We start from the raw sequence: 17,914 nt of genomic DNA, 5'->3' as shown, positions 1-17,914 counted from the left end.
ATTGTGGCAGCGAGCGGACTGAGGCGCCCTGTCTGTTAGAAGAGGAGCCACCGACCCCGTGCTGCGGTCCGTCTCGGTGATGGCTTAGAGTTCAAGGGCGGAAGGGCATTCGCCGGTCAGACCCAAGCTTAGCTGTTTTAGTAACGGCTTTATTGAGATAGGTCGTCAGGTGCGCCTTTTATAGTGTATGATCCATGGTTTTGGGTCCACTCAGCTGTGCGGTCACCACCGTCGTATCTCAGCACTTTTCCGTCACCCAAAAAGAAGCCCCCTTCCCCTTCCCAGCCCCCTGCAACCGCCAGTGTCCTGTCTACCTAGGTGGTTCTGCCTGTTCTGGACGTTTCCCGGTAGATGGGATCATCCTTAGGAGTCTGTGTCTTTAACTTCTTGTTTATGGCCGAGTAGTGATCCATTGTATAGTATAGATATGCCATGTTTCCCCCTCCCCGCCAATGGATATTTGGGTTGTTTCTACTTCTTGGCTGTAATGAGTAATGCTGTACGATGGACATTCGTGCACGTGTTTTTGTGAGGACCTGTTTTTTACTCTTCGGTATATACCACGGAGTGGAATTGCTGAGCCCAGATGTGCCTTTCGAGGGGAAAAGGTTTCGTGTTTTGGTGGCCTGCTGGTAATGGTTTGTGTGACTGGCACAGGGGGCCTTCAGTACCCACAGGACTTGGTGTCAGGCTGCAACAGGTGTTAAGCTGCAGTGCTGATGTGGACTGGTTCTCAGTTCTACCTGCCTGCCTGCCGGTTACTTCCTGAAGTGGGCTGCCTGAGCTCTGGGTCTTTACCAGGACCTTTACCCGGAATGCCTGGACATTCTCTTCCTCATTCTCAAGCTGCCCAACTTGGAAATCATGCTGGCATGCCTTCATCATCTTATCCCTTTCGGTTACTCTGTTTCCACATACCCTGGACCATTTCAGGGGTGGTCTGGCTTTCATTTAGCCTTTATTACCTGGTATTCCACCCGGTCTATGGAGGTCTGTCTCACTTGAGAGCAGTGGAGGTAGAATTTATTCACCTTTCTTTCTTGGTGCCCTTCCTGTGAGCATTGTACGCCAGGTGCTCAAAATGTGTTTTTAAGTTTTTATTAATTTTGGCTAAGCTAAAGTTCTTGACTAGTTGTTAATATTTAAACTTGACTAATCTTATTCTGTGACCTTGAAAATACATATTATTTCTTGTTCTCTTCCATATTCCTTGCTAATTGCAGAATAGAATACCTTGTTGTCTTGAAATTTATTGATATTTATTTATTTTAATTTTTTTTAATCTTTATTTTTGAGAGAGACTGCACAAGCAGGGGAGGGAGACACAGAATCCAAAGCAGGCTCCAGGCTCCCAGCTGTCAGCACAGACCCTGACGCAGGGCTCAAACTCATGAACTGCGAGTTCGTGACATGAGCCAAAGTCGGAAGCTCGACCGACTGAGCCACCCAGGTGCCCCTATTTATGTATTTTTTAATTTAATGTTTCTTTCATTTTTGAAAGGAAGAGAGCGCACCAGTGGGGGGCGCAGAGAGAGAGGGGGACAGAGGATCCAAGGCAGGCCCTGCACTGACAGTAGAGAGCCTGATGTGGGGCTCAAACTCACAAACCCCATGCGGGGCTCCAGTCCATGAACCGTGAGATCATGACCTGAGCTGATGTCAGAAATGTAATGGACTGAGCCACCCAGGTGCCCCTGTTATTTTTTTTAATGTTTATTTATTTGTTTTGAGAGAGAGAGAGAAATCGTGCGCATGAGCCAGGGAGGGGCAGAGAAAGAGGGAGAGAGAGAATCCCAAGCAGGCTCCATGCTGCCAGCACAAAGCCTGATACGGGGCTCAGTCTCACGAATTCTGAGATAATGGCCTGAGCCGAAATCAAGAGTCGGACACTCAACTGACTCAACCACTCCGGCACCCCTGTTGTTACTTTCTTTTAAGTTTTTATCTGGCTTTATTGAGATATTATCGGCATGTAACGTTGTGTTAGTTTTAGATGTACAGTGTAGTGATTTGCTATATGTATGTATTGCAATATGGTCACAACTAGTTTAAGCAACATCACCTCATGTAAGTTACAAATTTTGTTTTTTAGTGTTTATTTATTTTTAGAGAGAGAGAGAGAGCACAGACAAGGGGCAGAGAGGGGCAGAGAGAGAATCCCAAGCAGGCTCCGCACCGTCAGCACAGAGCCGGACAAGGGGCTCAGTCTCATGAACCATGAGATCATGACCTGAGGTGAGGTCAGGAATTGGATGCTTTACCGACTGAACCACCAGGCGCCCCACGCATTGTTGTTTTCTTGTAATGAGAACTTCTAACATTCATCCTCTTAGCAACTTTCAAACATACAATACAGTGTTGTTAACTCCAGTTGCCATCCTGTGCGTCATAGCCCCAGGACTTCCTATTTTATGACTGGAACTCGGTACCTTTAACCCCCTCCATACATTTGTGTTGAATGGTGAATAGGTCCACTTGAGTTTATAGTTCCCATTTACTGTGGCCCGAACTTTGGAGAAGGTGACAACTCAGGAACTTAATTAAAATCAAGGTCTCCGAGGGGCGCCCAGACGGCTCGGTGGGTTGAGTGTCCCGACTTCGGCTCAGGTCACGATCTCCCAGTTTGCGCATTCGAGTCCCGCATCGGGCTCTGTGCTGACAGCTCGGAGCCTGGAGCCCGCTTTGGATTCTGTGTCTCCCTCTCTGCCCCTTCCCCGCTCATGCTCTGTCTCTCTCTGTCTCTCAAAAATGAATAAATGTTAAAAAAAAAAAAAGTTTTTTTAATAAAATAAAGGCCTCAGAGACCTGAAAAATTCACCTTTGGAAAGGAAAACCCAGCAACAGTCTGAAAAATAAACTGGGCCACTATTTCAAGATGTGAGGGGTTTGCCAAATGGAGCAGATGACATTCTAAATGATGACCAGTATAGGTGATGGAAGTGAATGCTGGGTCAGGGATGGGCAAACTTCTTCTGTGAAAGGCCAGATAACAAGTATTTTCGGTCTCTGTCACATGCATGCAACCCTGTCTTTGCAGGAAAGCAGCTACAGCTGAGATGGAAACATCTGTGTTTCAGTAAAACTTTATTTACAAAAAGACGTGGCAGTCTGGATTTGACCCACAGGCTGCAGATTGTTTACTCCTGTTCTAGATGTTTGCTTTCCATTAGCAAAATTTTGCATTGAGCAGGAGAGACCCACAGCCCTCAAGGATTGCTGGGAAAATATGTGAGATTTGAGAGGGTTTTTTTGTTTTGTTTTGTTTTGTTTTGTTTACATCTCCAGTCTTAGAAAAAAATTGGGGCCCCTGGCTGGCTCAGTCAGAAGAGCCTGTGACTCACTCGATCTCGAGGTCAGGAGTTCGAGCCCCACATTGGGTATAGATTGCTCAAATAAATATACTTTTTAAAACCCAATAAATACAAGAGCAAAAGGTTAAGCACTGTGTAAAATCTCTGATCTAAAGGAACATTGCTTATTCTTTAGATTTGAATAGAAAAGAATTAATCACCAGGTAAGCTTTGGGAGATTCTACTCTGTGGTACAAGCTCTCACCGTTAAGGAATTTTAGCTTTGTTAGAATGAAACATGAGGACCCCTGGGTGGCTCAGTCAGTTGAGCATCCAGCTCTGGATTTCGGCTCAGGTCATGTTCTCATGGTTCGTGAATTCAAGCCCTGCATCAGGCTCTGTACTGACAGCCTGGAGCCTGCTTGGTATTCTCTCTCTCTCTCTCTCTCTCTCTCTCTCTCTCAAAATAATAAACTTTTAAAAAAAGGCGGGGGGGAGAATTCAGTGATTTTTTTTTCCTGGAAAATGTTCTCAGGGTGGGAGACCCCAGATCAGCTTCTAATCATGTTTCGTTGTATTGTTTTAAGTAATCGCTACACCCAGCACAGGGCTTAAACTCACGACCCCAGGATCAAGAGTCACATGCTCCAGCGACTCAGCCAGGCAGGCGCCCCCAGCTTTCATTATTTCTGATGCTCCGTTACTGGATGGGGTCTTCTAAGTCAGAAAATTGAAAAGACAAGGTTCCTGCCTGCATTCGTTGCTAGGTGAAGGATGCAACAAAACGATAATTATGCAACACTCGCTTTTTTGTCATTGCGGGTAGCGCAGTCAATACCAAGTGATCATATCCTTTTCAGTTCCACCTCGCTTGATTTTGCCTATCATGTATTCTCTTGTAAAAACCGGAGTTTTGACATCACAGTCCTCTTAGGGATTACTGTGGTGTAATTAACAGGAATGATACCTGTACCACGGGCACTAACAGATGTCAATCAAGCAGCTCACTCTTGGGTTTTGCAGGCAGGCTTTGCTAGAACCGTCTCCATGCAAAAAATCGTGCAAAAGGAGAGATAACGACGGTGCTTGCTTCAGCAGCGCGTAGGCTCAAGTTGGAACAACACGGAGAATAGTAGCACGGCCCCTGCACGTGGATGGCACACAAAATGAAATAGATACAGTGGTGTCCATACCTGCACTTGACTTAGGAGAGTTCAGCCATGGTCGAACTGCAACAGTGAAAAGAGGAAAATCACTATTTAAATATTTTAGGCACCTTCTATCGTTCCAGTGGAGGAACATCCGACTTACGAGCACGCAGGACACAGGAGCCTGGAATATTCCAGTCCCGTAAAGGGTCTCAGTTCTCAGGGGCCTCTCAACAGGAGCATCTCAAAGCACCATATGGGATTCCAGTGTTTTAAAATGTGCTTTTTGGGGCACCCGGGGTGGCTCTGTCAGTTAAGTGTCCGGCTCTTGGTTTCGGCTCAGGTCATGATCTCGTGGTTCGTGGGTTTGAGCCCCGCATCGGGGCCTGTGCTGACAGTGTGGAGCCTGTTGGGCTCTCGTTCTGTCTCTCTCTCTCAAAAATAAGTAAATATATTTTTTAATGTGTTTTTTTCGGGTCACCTGGCTGGCTTGGTCGGTGGGACGTGTGTGACTCTTGATCTCAGGGTTGTGAGTTCAAGCCCCAGGTTTGGTGTGGAGATTGATTAAAAATAAAATCTCTAAAAAAATGTGTGTTTTTCATACATCGTGGCCCCTAAACTAGTTCACTGGATGATTAATGGAAGAAACCATGTCAACACTGCAGGGAAAACTGGCTGGCGGGACTCCATGAAGGGTTACGATCAGAGACATGGTCACAGTGAATGTAGTAGTCCTGCCATCAACACGTGAGTCATCAAACAGTGGCATTTCGTGTTCCAGTAGCTGCTTGGTGACCAGCCAAATAGGTGATAAGAGGGGCGCCTGGGTGGCGCAGTCGGTTAAGTGTCCGACTTCAGCCAGGTCACGATCTCGCGGTCTGTGAGTTCGAGCCCCGCGTCAGGCTCTGGGCTGATGGCTCGGAGCCTGGAGCCTGTTTCCGATTCTGTGTCTCCCTCTCTCTCTGCCCCTCCCCAATTCATGCTCTGTCTCTCTCTGTCCCAAAAATAAATAAAAAACGTTGAAAAAAAAAAAATTTAAAAAAAAAAAAAAAAAAAAAAAAAAAAACAAATAGGTGATAAGATTTTAGACAGATGGAAAATATTAAAATTGTGGCTGAAAGACATGAACTCTGAAGACACAGTCATTGATGGCAAAATTCGGAAAGAAAAGGGAGCCCTCCCCCGACCCAAGAAGAATGGCCTTCTGATACGCAGCTCAAAGTCACTCTGAGTGGTTGACATGTTTCAGGACCACTGCCTTGAAAAAATGTGCGTAGTGTTGGCAAAGTTGCATCGGGTGATAAAGAGCTAGAAGTCAGCTCCCTAAACAATTAACTCATAGAAGGAAAATGTTCCCTCTGGGACAGATAATTTATTGCTTCCTAAGATAATTTTGACCATGGGTGAATTTGCCTTTGGACGTACCTACTTCCATTATAAGATGGGACTCTGTTGTAGGAAAAGTTTTGTGTTTTTTTTTTAATGTTTATTTATTTATTTTGAGAGAGAGAGAGACAGAGAGCACATTTGGGAGCAGGAGAGGGCAGAGAGAGGGGGGAGAGAGAATCCCAAGCAGGCTCCTTGCCATCAGTGCAGAGCCCAATGTGAGGCTCTACCTCATGAACCATGAGATCATGACCTGAGCTGAAATCAAGAGTCAGATGCTTAACTGCCTGACCCCCGCCCCCACCCCCCTACAGCTTTTTGTTTTGTTTTGTTTTGTTTTGTTTTTTTAGCTGACAACACTCTGTCAGATAGGATACAGAGCACTTGAAATTCTCATGTATTAGCAATAGGAACACAAAATAGTACAGCCACTTTGGAAAACAGTTTAGTCCTTTCCTATAAAGCTTAAAAAGCCTACTTCTCTTGGGGCGCCTGGGTGGCTCAGCCAGTTAAGCATTTGACTTCAGCTCAGGTCGTGATCTCACGGTTCATGAGCTTGAACCCCGCATCCGGCTCTCTGCTGACAGCATGGAACCTGCCTTGGATCCTCTCTCTCCCTCTCTCTCTGCCTCTCCCCTGCATGTGTGTACATGCGCACTCTCTCTCTCAAAAAAAAATTACAGATCTTACACTCAAAAGAATGAACTTTACATAAATTATACCTTAATTAAAAAATTTTTTAAATGACACGAACAGGTCTTTCTTTAATAACCAAAGATGTGAAATGTAATCCTACTAAGGATCTAGTATACAGCAATTATAAATAATTTTAAAATAAAAACTTTCCTTTATTTAAAAGGAAACTGCGAGTGATCCATTTTTTTGACCATTTTTTTCCCTTGCTAAATAAAATCTGCAGACATAAACAATGTTTGAGTTCAGAGATGAGTGCCCCACTTTGATTGCTTTATGCTCCGCTTCATTGAGAGACCTCTGTACTTGGAGGTTATTTTAAGCACATGGAACACCATGTCCTTTTTCATGTTACAAACCACCCACACATAAACAGCTTATAATTACAGACTTCTACTTGTTCTCAGAAATGGGTGTGATAACAAGAAGACACTCAAAGGTTTTAGGATCATTATTTAAAAGCTTCAAATTGGGGGTGCCTGGGTGGCTCAGTCGGTTGAGCCTCCGACTTGGGCTCAGGTCATGATCTCACGGTTCGTGAGTTCAAGCCCTGTGTCAGGCACTGTGCTGACAGCTCAGAGCCTGGAGCCTCCTTCGGATTCTGTGTCTCGTTCTCTCTCTCTGCCCCTCCCCTGCTTGTGCTCTCTCTCTTTCTCAAAAATAAATAAAAACATTTAAAAAAGAATACAAAAAAAAATACAAGCCTCAAGTTGAAGTGTGTATATTTCCTCAATCACTCGTGGCCAGGTCATGCCTGGTATGAAGTCACATTCTATTTCATAATAGGGAGACTGATTTATAAAAAGTTTTAACCAAAAACATTTGCATCCTAATGGTTCTGCTAGCCTATGGTCTGTCTCAGGAAGAACATAAATCTAATTAAGGCATCCTCAAGTGTCTTCAGAGAATTTATTTATTATTATTTTCTTAATGTTTATTTTTGAGAGAGAGAGACAGAGCGTGAGCAGGGGAGGGGCAGAGAGAGAGAGGGAGACACAGAATCCGAAGCAGGCTCCAGGCTCCGAGCTGTCAGCACAGAACCCGACGAGGGGCTCGAACTCACAAACTGCAAGATCGTGACCTGAACCAGTTAGACGCTTAACCGACTGAGCCACACAGGCACCCCTATTTTATTTTATTTTATTTTATTTTATTTTATTTTATATTTTATTTTATTTTTTTTTTTATTCTATTCTATTCTATTCTATTTTATTTTTAGTGTGTATTTAGTTTGAGATAGCACTGGTGGGAAGAGGGGCAGAGAGCGAGGAGAGAGAGAATCCCAAGCAGGCTCCACGCTGTCAGCATGGAGCCTGAAGCGGGGCTCGATCTTACGAACCATGAGAGCATGACCAGAGCCAAAATCAAGAGTTGGACTCTTCACCGACTCAGCCCCCCAGGCGCCCCGGTTTCTTCACCCATAAAGGGAGGTGGGAGCTAGGTCATCTGTGAGAACCGTCCCAGCTCTAGATGCGTACTTAGAGGTCACTGAGGATTTCTACCACTCACTGTCTTGTTACTTCTCTTGGACAGGGATCATGGCTCAGGTGGCGGTGTCTGCCCTGCCCATGGAGAACGAGGAGGCCTCAGAGAGCAGGATGGTGGTGACGTTCCTCGTGTCCGCTCTGGAGTCCATGGTGAGGCGGTCTGCGGTTCTGTACAATGTCCCCTATTTGGACCACTGTCGAAATCCTAGAGCTGGGCCACACTCTGACGCTCGGCCGCAGTTCTGTACCCTGTCTGTGTAACCGTACCCTTCTGCGTGGAGGTCACGGGCTGGGCAGGTGATTTTAAAGCCGCTTCTTACATGGTGGAAGTAATTCTGTCAATGTGAACTTTCCGGATCTGAAAATTTAATGAAGGCACCTCTCTTCCCTTGTTTGAGAACGTTTCTGCTCTAAATTCAAAAGCAAACCAATGGGCTATTTCTGCATGTCTATTTAGGTCCGATGTGCAAAATGTACCTCGTGGGTAAAAACATGGTGAGAAACGTGTATAACCTCAAAGTGTCTGATTGCAAGATACTTACCGATTAGAAAGGGAAAATCAACACCTTAATAAAAGTGGAGAAACCTGAGAAACACCCCCCTTTAATCAAGCGATCAGAGTGGACATCAGCAGTAATGGGACAGACCGACATCCCACGCCTCCCGACGTGACGCTCCAGGCGGGGGCTTCACCATTTCTGTGCCATTCCTGCCCAAAACGCATGCCGAATCTAATGGGGAAACACCAGGCAAGCCAAATTAAGGGACATTCTACAAAATGACTGGGCTGGACTTTTAATAAACATCAATGTCACGAAAGACAAAGACTGGAGAACCATTTCAGATCGAAGGACAACTGAAGAGCCAGGACGTCATGTAGAAACTGTGACCCTGGGCTGGATCCTTGACCGGAAAAAAATAAATAGATTTTTTCTTTTTCTATAAAGAACACTACTTTTTTAAAAATTTTTTAATGTTTATTTATTTTTGAGAGACAGAGACAGAGAATGAGTAGGGGAGGGGCAGAGAGACAGGGAGACACAGAATCCAGAGCAGGCTCCAGGCTCTGAGCTGTCAGCACAGAGCCGGACATGGGGCTCGAACTCATGAACTGTGAGATCATGACCTGAGCCAATGTCGGACACTTAACAGACTGAGCCACCCAAGTGCCCCTCTATAAGGAACGTTATTGGGTCTGGGCCCCTGGCTGGCTCAGTCTCAGGAGTATGCGACTCTTGATCTGGAGGTCACAAGTTCAAGCCCCACATTGGGTGCAGAGATTACCTAAAAGTAAATAAACCTTTAGAAAAAGGATATTATGGGGTCAGCTGGCAAAATACCAAACACACATGAAGCTCCCTCTCATGCACACGTACATGTGCACACACACACGCGCTCACACCCCTAGAACCATCATGTTTGAACTAGAAAACCAAATGTAAAGAGAAATTTTGAAAGTAACCCAAAGTAAACTGAATAATGGCCCCCAAGATGTCTGTGTCCTCACCCCCTGTGCCTGTGAATGTTCCTACTTGGCAAAAGGAACCTTACAGATGTGATTAAGTTAAGGATCTTGAGATAGGGACATTATCTTAGGTTATCTGAAGGTAGATAGATAAAACTGTTTTAAGAAAAAACTTGGAATAAATTTTAAAAGTGTCAGTGTCTGTTTGAAGAACAAACTAGAAATGTTTTACTCAAGAACTGACCATCTTCCTTCCCTTGACAAATGTTCATAAAGTGCCTTCCACGTCTGAGCCCTTTTTTAGGCACTGGGGCCACAAGCTTTTTGAAAAGACAGATAAGGTCCTCCTCAGACGATCCCACGTCCTACTTGGGGAGACAGACGATAAACAAATTCCATGTGGATGTTTATATTGGTAAAGATAATAAATAACAAAAACAGAGGGTCAAGAAACACTTGGAGCGAGAACAAGTGGTTATGGTGGGGTGATCTGGGGGAGATTCTGTGGGCAGTTGCCTTTTATGCAAAGACGTGGATGAAGTGAAGACGTAGGCCAGGCCAGTATCCAGCGGCAGAGTGCTCGGTGAGAACAGCTTGTGCAAAGGCCCCGAGGTGGAAACAGGTGTGGTATTTTGGAGGAGCATCAAGAAGTCCAGTAACGCTGCAGCAGGGGGAGGAAAGGAGAGGTGGCCAGAGGTAAGATTAACAAGGCACCAGGTGGCCAGATCATGTAGAGCTCGGGGCTTCTCTCCTCAGGGCTCTGGGAAGCCATTGGAATGTTCTGAGTGAAGGAATCATTTGGGGGAGTGGTTCCAACGGCAGTGGACTAGGCTGGAAATGGTGGAGGTGGGGAGAAGTGATGGCTCCAGAAGGGTCTGTGGAGTTGACAGGACTTAGCGATGGGTTGGATGTGAGCCGTGAGGTTTTCTTGGGGGAAAAAAAAATCAAGAGTATTTTTCATATTGTGATAAGGTATATAAAGATCACAAAATTTACTGGTTTCACCACTTTTAAGCGCACAGTTCAAGGGCATGAAATGCAACCGCATTGATGTGCTGCTGTGGTCACTGTCCCTCTCCAGAGTTTTCCGTCTTCCTCAATCGAAACTCTGTCCTCATTAAACAAAATTACTCCCCACCCATCCTTCCCCTAACCCTATGGAAATCAAGTAGAGTTGTGTTGTTGTTGTTGTTGTTGTTGTTGTTGTTGTTGTTAAGATTTTATTTTTAAGGGGCGCCTGGGTGGCTCAGTTGGATGAACCTCTGACTCTTGTTTTCGGCTTACGTCATGATCTCACAGTTCATGAGTTTGAACCCCACCTTGGGCTCTGTGCTGACAGTGCGGAGCCTGCTTGGGATTCTCTCTCTCCTTCTCTCTCTGTCCCTCCCATGTGCTTGCTCTCTCTCTCTCTCTCTCTCAAAATAAGTAAAATAAACTTTAAAAAAAATTTATTTTTTTTTAAATAAATAAAATAAAATTTTAAAAGATTTTATTTTTAGGCAATCTCTACCGCCAATGTGAGGCTCGAACTCACAACTCTGAGATCCAAGAGTCACATGCTCCACCAACTGAGCCAGTCAGGCGCCCCTGATTTTTTATATAATACACTTTTATTTAGGAATACTTCATTTTTATTTTTATTTTGAGAGAGAGCGTGCACGCGCAAGCAGGGATAAGGGGCAGAGGGAGAGAGAATCCCAAGTAGGCTCAGACCAGAGCCCGACGCGGGGCTCAATCCCACGACCCTGGGAAATGACCTGAGCCGAACTCAAAAGTCAGACGCTCAACCGACTGAGCCACCCAGGTACCCCTGTTTAGGAATACTTTAAAGATTTATGGAAAAGTTGCAGAGTGAGAGATCTCCCACGTGCCCCTCACCTATCACTTACCTAACTACGGCACATTTGTCCAGATTGATAGATCAGTATTGCTATCTCACTACTAGCCAGCTCCATACTTTCCTCGATTTTCATCAGCATTGTTTTGTTTTGTTTTTTTCTTTTTTTTTTTTTTTTTTTTTTTTTTTTTTAATTTTTTTCAACGTTTTTTATTTATTTTTGGGACAGAGAGACACAGAGCATGAACGGGGGAGGGGCAGAGAGAGAGGGAGACACAGAATCGGAAACAGGCTCCAGGCTCCGAGCCATCAGCCCAGAGCCTGACGCGGGGCTCGAACTCACGGACCGCGAGATCGTGACCTGGCTGAAGTCGGACGCTTAACCGACTGCGCCACCCAGACGCCCCTGTTTTGTTTTTTTCAACATGTTATTGTTTTTAATTTTTTTTAACATTTATTTATTTTTTGAGAGACAGAGAGGGATAGAGTGTGAGTGGGAATGGGACAGAGAGAGGGGGAGACACAGAATCCGAAGCAGGCTCCAGGCTCCGAGCTGTCAGCACAGAGCCCGTTGTGGGGCTCGAACTCACGAACCGCGAGATCAGGACCTGAGCCGAAGTCAGATGCTTAACCGACTGAGCCCCCCAGGCGCCCCAAGATTTTACTATTTTTAAACGATCTCTACACCCAGTTTGGGGCTCAAACTCACAACCTTGAGATCAAGACTCGCACGCCCGTCCTTTCTCTGTCCAAGGTCCACTGGTGGCACCACATTCCTTCCGGTCATCAGGTCTCCTTAGGCGCCTCTCATCTGTGACAGCTTCCCAGTCTTCCCTTGTGTTCCATGACCTTGACAGTTTAGAAGAGGACTGGTCAGGCCTTATATCGAGTCTCTGTCAATCTGGGTTTCTCTGAGGTTTCACCTCCTGTTTGGACTGGCGTTTTGGAAAGAAGACCACAGAGGTGAGATGCATCCCCCCACCCCATCACATCATATCGGGGCGCACGACATCACCGTGACCCGTCGCCGGTGGGGCTCACCTCGGTCTCTTGGTCAAGGCGGTGTGATGGTTAACTTTATGTGTCGACCTGACCGGGCCACGGAATGCCCATTATTTCTGGGGGCGTCCGTGAGGGTGTTTCAGGAAGAGATTAGCACTTGAATTGCCGGGCAGAGCAAAGCAGGTGGCCCTCCCCACCATGAGTGGGCGTCACCCAGCCCGTGGAGAGCCCGAATAGAACAGAAACTCAGAGGAATGGTCCAGTCCCCTCTCTGTCCGACTGCTCGAGCGGGGACATCCATCTTCTGCCCTTGCCCTTCTGGCTCTCGGGCCTTTGGACTCAGAGTTGAATCTATACCGTCAGCTCTCGGGCTCTCAGAACTTAGAACTGCCCCTCTTGCGTCTGCAGCTTGTGGACGGCCCGTCATGGGACTTCTCAGCCTCCATAATCGCATGAGCCAATTCCTTATAAGGACCCGCACATTAGCGAAAGAGAGAGGCAGAGAGAAAGAGAGATGGATTATCTCCTAGTAGGTCTCTCGAGAGAATCCTAACACAAGTAATGTCTGCCGTGTTTCTTCATCATACAGTCGCTGTATTTCCCCCTCCATGTCTGGTTCTTGGGAAGCAGGTCACAAAGTCCAGCCCACGACTGATGATCCTCGTAATGGGAAGGTGTCATGGCCTCTGTCACGGTGCTGGTGGGAGTATGAGCCCCGCTGAAATGTTACCTGTAATACGTTTGAAGAAGCTGACAAGAATTGGGGGGCGCTGGGGTGGCTTAGTCGGTTGGGCCTCTGACTTCTGCTCAGGTCATGATCCCAAGGTCGTGGAATCGAGCCCTACATCAGGCTTGGCATTGAGTGTGGAGCCCACTTGGAATTCTCTCTCTCTTCCCCCCCCCCTCTCTGTCTGCCCCTCCCCCCCCACACACACTCTATGTGTCAAAAATAAATACCTATTTTTTTTAAATGAGTGACTCTAGGGGCACCTGGGTGGCTCAGTCAGTTAAGCATCCCACTTCTACTCAGGTCATGATCTCACAGCTCGTGAGTTCGAGCCCTGTGTTGGCCTCTGTGCTGACAGCTCAGAGCCTGGAACCTGCTTCATAGTCTGTGTCTCTCTCTCTCTCTCTGCCCCTCCTCTGCTCACCCTCTGTCTTTCAAAAATAAATATTAAAAAAAATTCTGGGGGGGCGCCTGGGTGGCTGAGTCAGTTAAGCGTCTGACTTCGGCTCAGGTCAAGATCTCATGGTTAGTGAGTTCGAGCCCCGCGTCAAGCTCTGTGCTGACAGCTCAGAGCCTGGAGCCTGCTTTGGATTCTGCGTCTCCCCCTCTCTCTGCCCTTCCCCCGCTCGTGCTCTGTCTCTCTCTGTCTCTCAATAATAAATAAACATTAAAAAAATTGTTTTTAAATTTTTTAATGAACAACTCTACTGGATACCAGGTTCTCTATTTCAGATAGATTAAATGCCGAATGTCAGGTTCATTCGACACAAACACAGAGAGATTTGCCATGAAGCTAACAGAGCTTAAACTTCCTGCCCTCCTCTTGCAGTGGCCCCTCCCGTGGCTGTGGGAGAGCCCCAGCAATATGTGCATGTATGCATTTGCACAGATTTCTAGGTAAGATATTTTCTTTTTTTTTTTTTTAATTTTTTTTTAACATTTATTTATTTTTGAGACAGAGAGAGACAGAGCATGAACGGGGGAGGGTCAGAGAGAAAGAGGGAGACACAAAATCTGAAACAGGCTCCAGGCTCTGAGCTGTCAGCACAGAGCCCGATGCGGGGCTTGAACTCATGGACTGCGAGATCATGACCTGAGGTGAAGTCGGCCGCTTAACCGACTGAGCCACCCAGGCGCCCCTCTAGGTAAGATATTTTAACCACATCAGCTAAAACCACATCGCTGTCTCCTGCTCTCACTTTCTCGCTGCCACAACCCCTGTATCCGTTTCCCGTTGCTGCTGTCATTAAGTCCCACGAACGTAGTGCCTTTAAACAACATGCACTTACTTCGGGGCTCCTGGGTGGCTCAGTTGGTTGAGCGTCCCACTTCGGCAAAGGTCACGATCTCGCAGTGTGAGTTCGAGCCCCACGTCCGGCTCTGTGCTGACAGCTCAGAGCCTGGAGCCTGTTTCAGATTCTGTGACTCCCTCTCTCTCTGCCCCTAACCCACTGGCATTCTGTCTCTGTCTCTCTCAGAACTAAATAAACATTTTAAAAGAATTTAAAAAACAACAACAACATACACTTACTGTTAAGACAGTTCTAGAGGTCCGGAGGCAGGAAATGGGGTTTTATGGGGCTCGGATCAAAGGATCACTGGGCCTCCATTCCTCCTGGAGGCTTCCAAGGAGAATACGTGGCTTGCCTTTTCCAACTTCTGAAGGCTGCCCGCATTTCTTGACTCATGCTCCCTTCCAGCAAGGGTCCACTCTGCCCTCTGCTTCCCTTGTCACCTGTTCTTCTTCCTCCTGCCTCTGGCCCTTATCAAGAACGTGGTGACTGCATTCGGTCCACCTGCATAGTCCAAGATAACCTTCCCCAAAACAGTCACATCTGCAAAGTCCCTGTTGCCACAGGAGGGAATATATTCACAGGCTCTGGGGATTCGGATATGGACATCTTTGGGGGGACGTTATTGTGCCTCCCAGGATCCCCTGTGGCAGGGGATACTGGAGTGGACACAGGCACCTTCGGGGTCTCAAAAGGGGAAGCTCCGTTGCATATACGTTTAGTTTTAGTTTAGCTTCTTAGGTGACTTGCTGTCATTTCTGTGTCGAGGTGAGCTATTGCTAGGGACCCCAGCATGGGAACGGTTTCCAGGAATATTCTTACGATCCAGTGGGTCCACTCACCCAGTGATGGGACATCAAGGGGTATGTTACGACCTGAGGTCACCCTGTGGTGTGAATATGTGCTCAACTCCAGAAGGATGTGGGGAGCAGAGGAAAAACAGGTCTTAAATGTGCAGAGCCAGAGGGGCCTGGGTGGCTCAGACGGTTGAATGTCAGACTCTTCATTTTGATTCAGGTCATAATTCCAGGGTCATGGGATCGAGCCGTGCATCGGTCTCCACACTGAGCATGGAGCCTGCTTAAGATTCTCTCCCTCTGCCCCTCTCCCCCGCTCATGCTTGTGCTCGCCCTCTCTCTCTCTTTCAAATGAATGATTGAGTGAATGAGTGAGTGAATCAATGAATGAATGAATGAAGCCAGAAGCTAGTCCTGGAAAATCCTTCCAGTCGTTAAATGGGTAAATTGTAAATAGGGGGACTTGATTCTCTCAAAACAGAACTCCTCTTTGGTCAAGAACAGACTGTCCACTGTAGCATCTGCAGTCATAAATACACCACACGTTCTTTTAAATCTGTGGAAGGAATTGCACAAAGTAGAATCTTTCAGAATTCTTGTCTGTAGGGCATATAGCCTATAGCACTGTGATGATAGCCGGCGTGTCTTACATAGGAATTTTCATGTTTTATGCATCCCTACCATCAATAATAAAAATGCAATCAACCATGTTGGAGGAAATATTAAGTTATCTCTCTGTTCTCTCTATAGAAAATATTACAGAATTATTGTCACGGGAAGAGACAATCAAAGAGTCTGTAGCCAAAAATGTAGGGGAAGAGGGCATGTTGGAGAGGCATGTCACTGGTAAAAATACTGCACCCAATTTCGACAAGCAACAAGCAATTCTCTGGCCCCAGTGTCCTGCAGTTTAACTCAGTTCTGACTCTTATCTCTGTGGAGAGAGTGTCAGATCCCACAGGTTAAGGGCTCAACCCTCCGAGGCCGCCCATCGCTTCAGACACTAACATCAAATCCAGGTTGCCAGCTGGGCTTCTGACCGATGGCTATAGATCGGAAGTTCCACAGCCCCCCACGTTGGGTCTGCTTGATTGGCTAGAGCAGCTCACAGAACCCAGAAGCATTTTACTTACTGGATTACTGGCTGATTACAAAAGGATGTAACTTAGGAACAGCCAGAAACAAGAGATGCAGAGGGCAAGGTAGGGGGAAGGGTGCGAAGCTGCCGTGTCCTCGCCCAGCTAGCCACTCTCCCTAAATCACCAAGTGTTTACCCACCCGGGAGCTCCGACTCTGTCCTTTCGGGTTTTTATGGAAGCTTCATAATATAGGCACAGTTGATTACAACACTGGCCGTTAGAGATTGAAATTAACCCCTATCCCTCCTCTCCTTCCCAGAGGCCAGGGAAGCCACTCCTCCAATCACGCGGTCGGTTCCCCTGGCCACCAGCCCCATCAGGTGCCCACCTAGAGTTACCTCATCACCCTTGACCAAAGACACTGCTCTCAGGAAATTCCAAGACTTTCAGGAGCTCTGTGCCAGAAACAGAATGGATGAAGACCAAATATGTATTTTTTAGGTGGCTAATAAAAATATGGCCTTCTCTGGGTTGTATGATGTTTATAGTATTTGCTTAGTGGATGCGTTTCATTTTTCTTTCCTGGGGGACTTTTCTTATTTAAAAAAATTTTTTTTACCTTTATTTATTTATTTTTTTGAGAGACAGAGAAAGAGCACCAGTGGGGAGAGGTAGAGAGAAAGAGACACACACACACACAGTCCAAAGCAGGTTCCAGGCTCTGAGCTGTCAGCACAGAGCCAGACACAGGACTTGAACCCACGAACCATGAGATCATGACCTGAACCAAAATCGGACACTTAACCGACTGAGCCACCCAGGCGCCCCTGTATTTTTTTTTTAATTGAGTAATCTCTATGCCTAACATGGGGCTCAAACTTACAACCCTGAGATCAAGAGTCTCATGCTTGAGGCACCTGGGCGGCTCAATCAGTTGGGAGTCTAACTCTTGAGTTTGGCTCAGGTCATGATCCCAGGGTCATGGAATCGAGCCTTGTGTTGGGCTCCGTGCTGTCAGTGCAGATCCCGCTTGGGATTCTCTCTCTCCGTCTCTCTCTGCCCCTCATCTGCTTGCATTCTCTCTGTCTCTCAAAATAAACAAACATTAAAAAAAAAAAAAGTGGGTGGCTTCAAAAAGGAAAGTTAAAAGAGTCTCGCGCTCTACCAACTGAGTCAGCCTGGCACTCCTATATTTTCTGCTTAAAGCAGACCCTCTTAGGCTCCGCAAAATCTGGTATATAATACTTCATTCTTTGTTTCTATTTCAGTGTAAAGAGCTGGCCAAGTCCAAGGCAGAAGTGGCCTGCATCGCAATGTATGAGACAGACGTGTTTGTTGTTGGAACCGAGAAAGGACGTGCTTTTGTCAACGCCAGGACAGATTTACAGAAGGATTTTGCAAACTACTGTGGGTGTTAACAGTTTTATCCTTTGTATTCATGACTCTTAAAATACTTGCAGGGAAGACTTATGTAATGTTTTCTTCTACAACAGTCTCAGCAGGGGCACCTTGGTGGCTGTTGGGTGGTTAAGCGTCTGACTTCGGCTCAGGTCACAATCTTACGGCTTGTGGGTTCGAGCCCCGCATTGGGCTCGACAGCTCAGAGCCTGGAGCCTGCTTCAGAATCTGTGTCTGCCTCTCTCTCTGCCCCTGCCTTGCTCGTGCTCTGTCTCTGTCTCTCTATCTCTCTCTCTCAAAAATAAATATTTAA

The 17,914-nt window shown here is 46.5% G+C and overlaps 1 protein-coding gene and 1 non-coding gene across 14 annotated transcripts in view; both read left to right on the top strand.

Annotated features, from left to right (window-relative positions):
• Window positions 1-17,914, top strand: part of LOC132689422 (general transcription factor II-I repeat domain-containing protein 2B) — a 49,564-nt gene that overhangs the window by 715 nt on the left and 30,935 nt on the right. For 8 of the 13 annotated variants that reach the window (XR_009615000.3, XR_013552908.2, XM_078440076.2 and 5 more), the window contains exons 2-3: window positions 8,051-8,154; window positions 17,472-17,610. Coding sequence is in view for 11 of the 13 variants with exons in the window: in XM_078440076.2 (XP_078296202.2) it covers window positions 8,056-8,154; window positions 17,472-17,610 (238 nt within the window). In the remaining 2 variants the exon portion in view is untranslated. Of the gene's footprint in view, window positions 1-2,111; window positions 2,236-8,050; window positions 8,155-9,909; window positions 10,166-12,038; window positions 12,270-13,912; window positions 13,933-17,471; window positions 17,611-17,914 lie in introns of those variants that run through there. The other 5 variants (XM_081791698.1, XM_078440077.2, XM_060649156.3 and 2 more) reach the window with 5 other exon arrangements.
• Window positions 4,373-4,480, top strand: LOC132689823 (U6 spliceosomal RNA). The gene has a single exon (XR_009615170.1). It is a non-coding gene; the product is annotated as a U6 spliceosomal RNA (small nuclear RNA).

This window comes from Panthera onca, chromosome E3, assembly GCF_046562875.1.
Source record: "Panthera onca isolate mPanOnc1 chromosome E3, mPanOnc1 haplotype 2, whole genome shotgun sequence".
NCBI lineage: Eukaryota > Metazoa > Chordata > Mammalia > Carnivora > Felidae > Panthera > Panthera onca.
The sequence above is the reverse complement of the archived record's forward strand: the minus strand, read 5'-3'. Positions and strand labels throughout refer to the sequence as shown.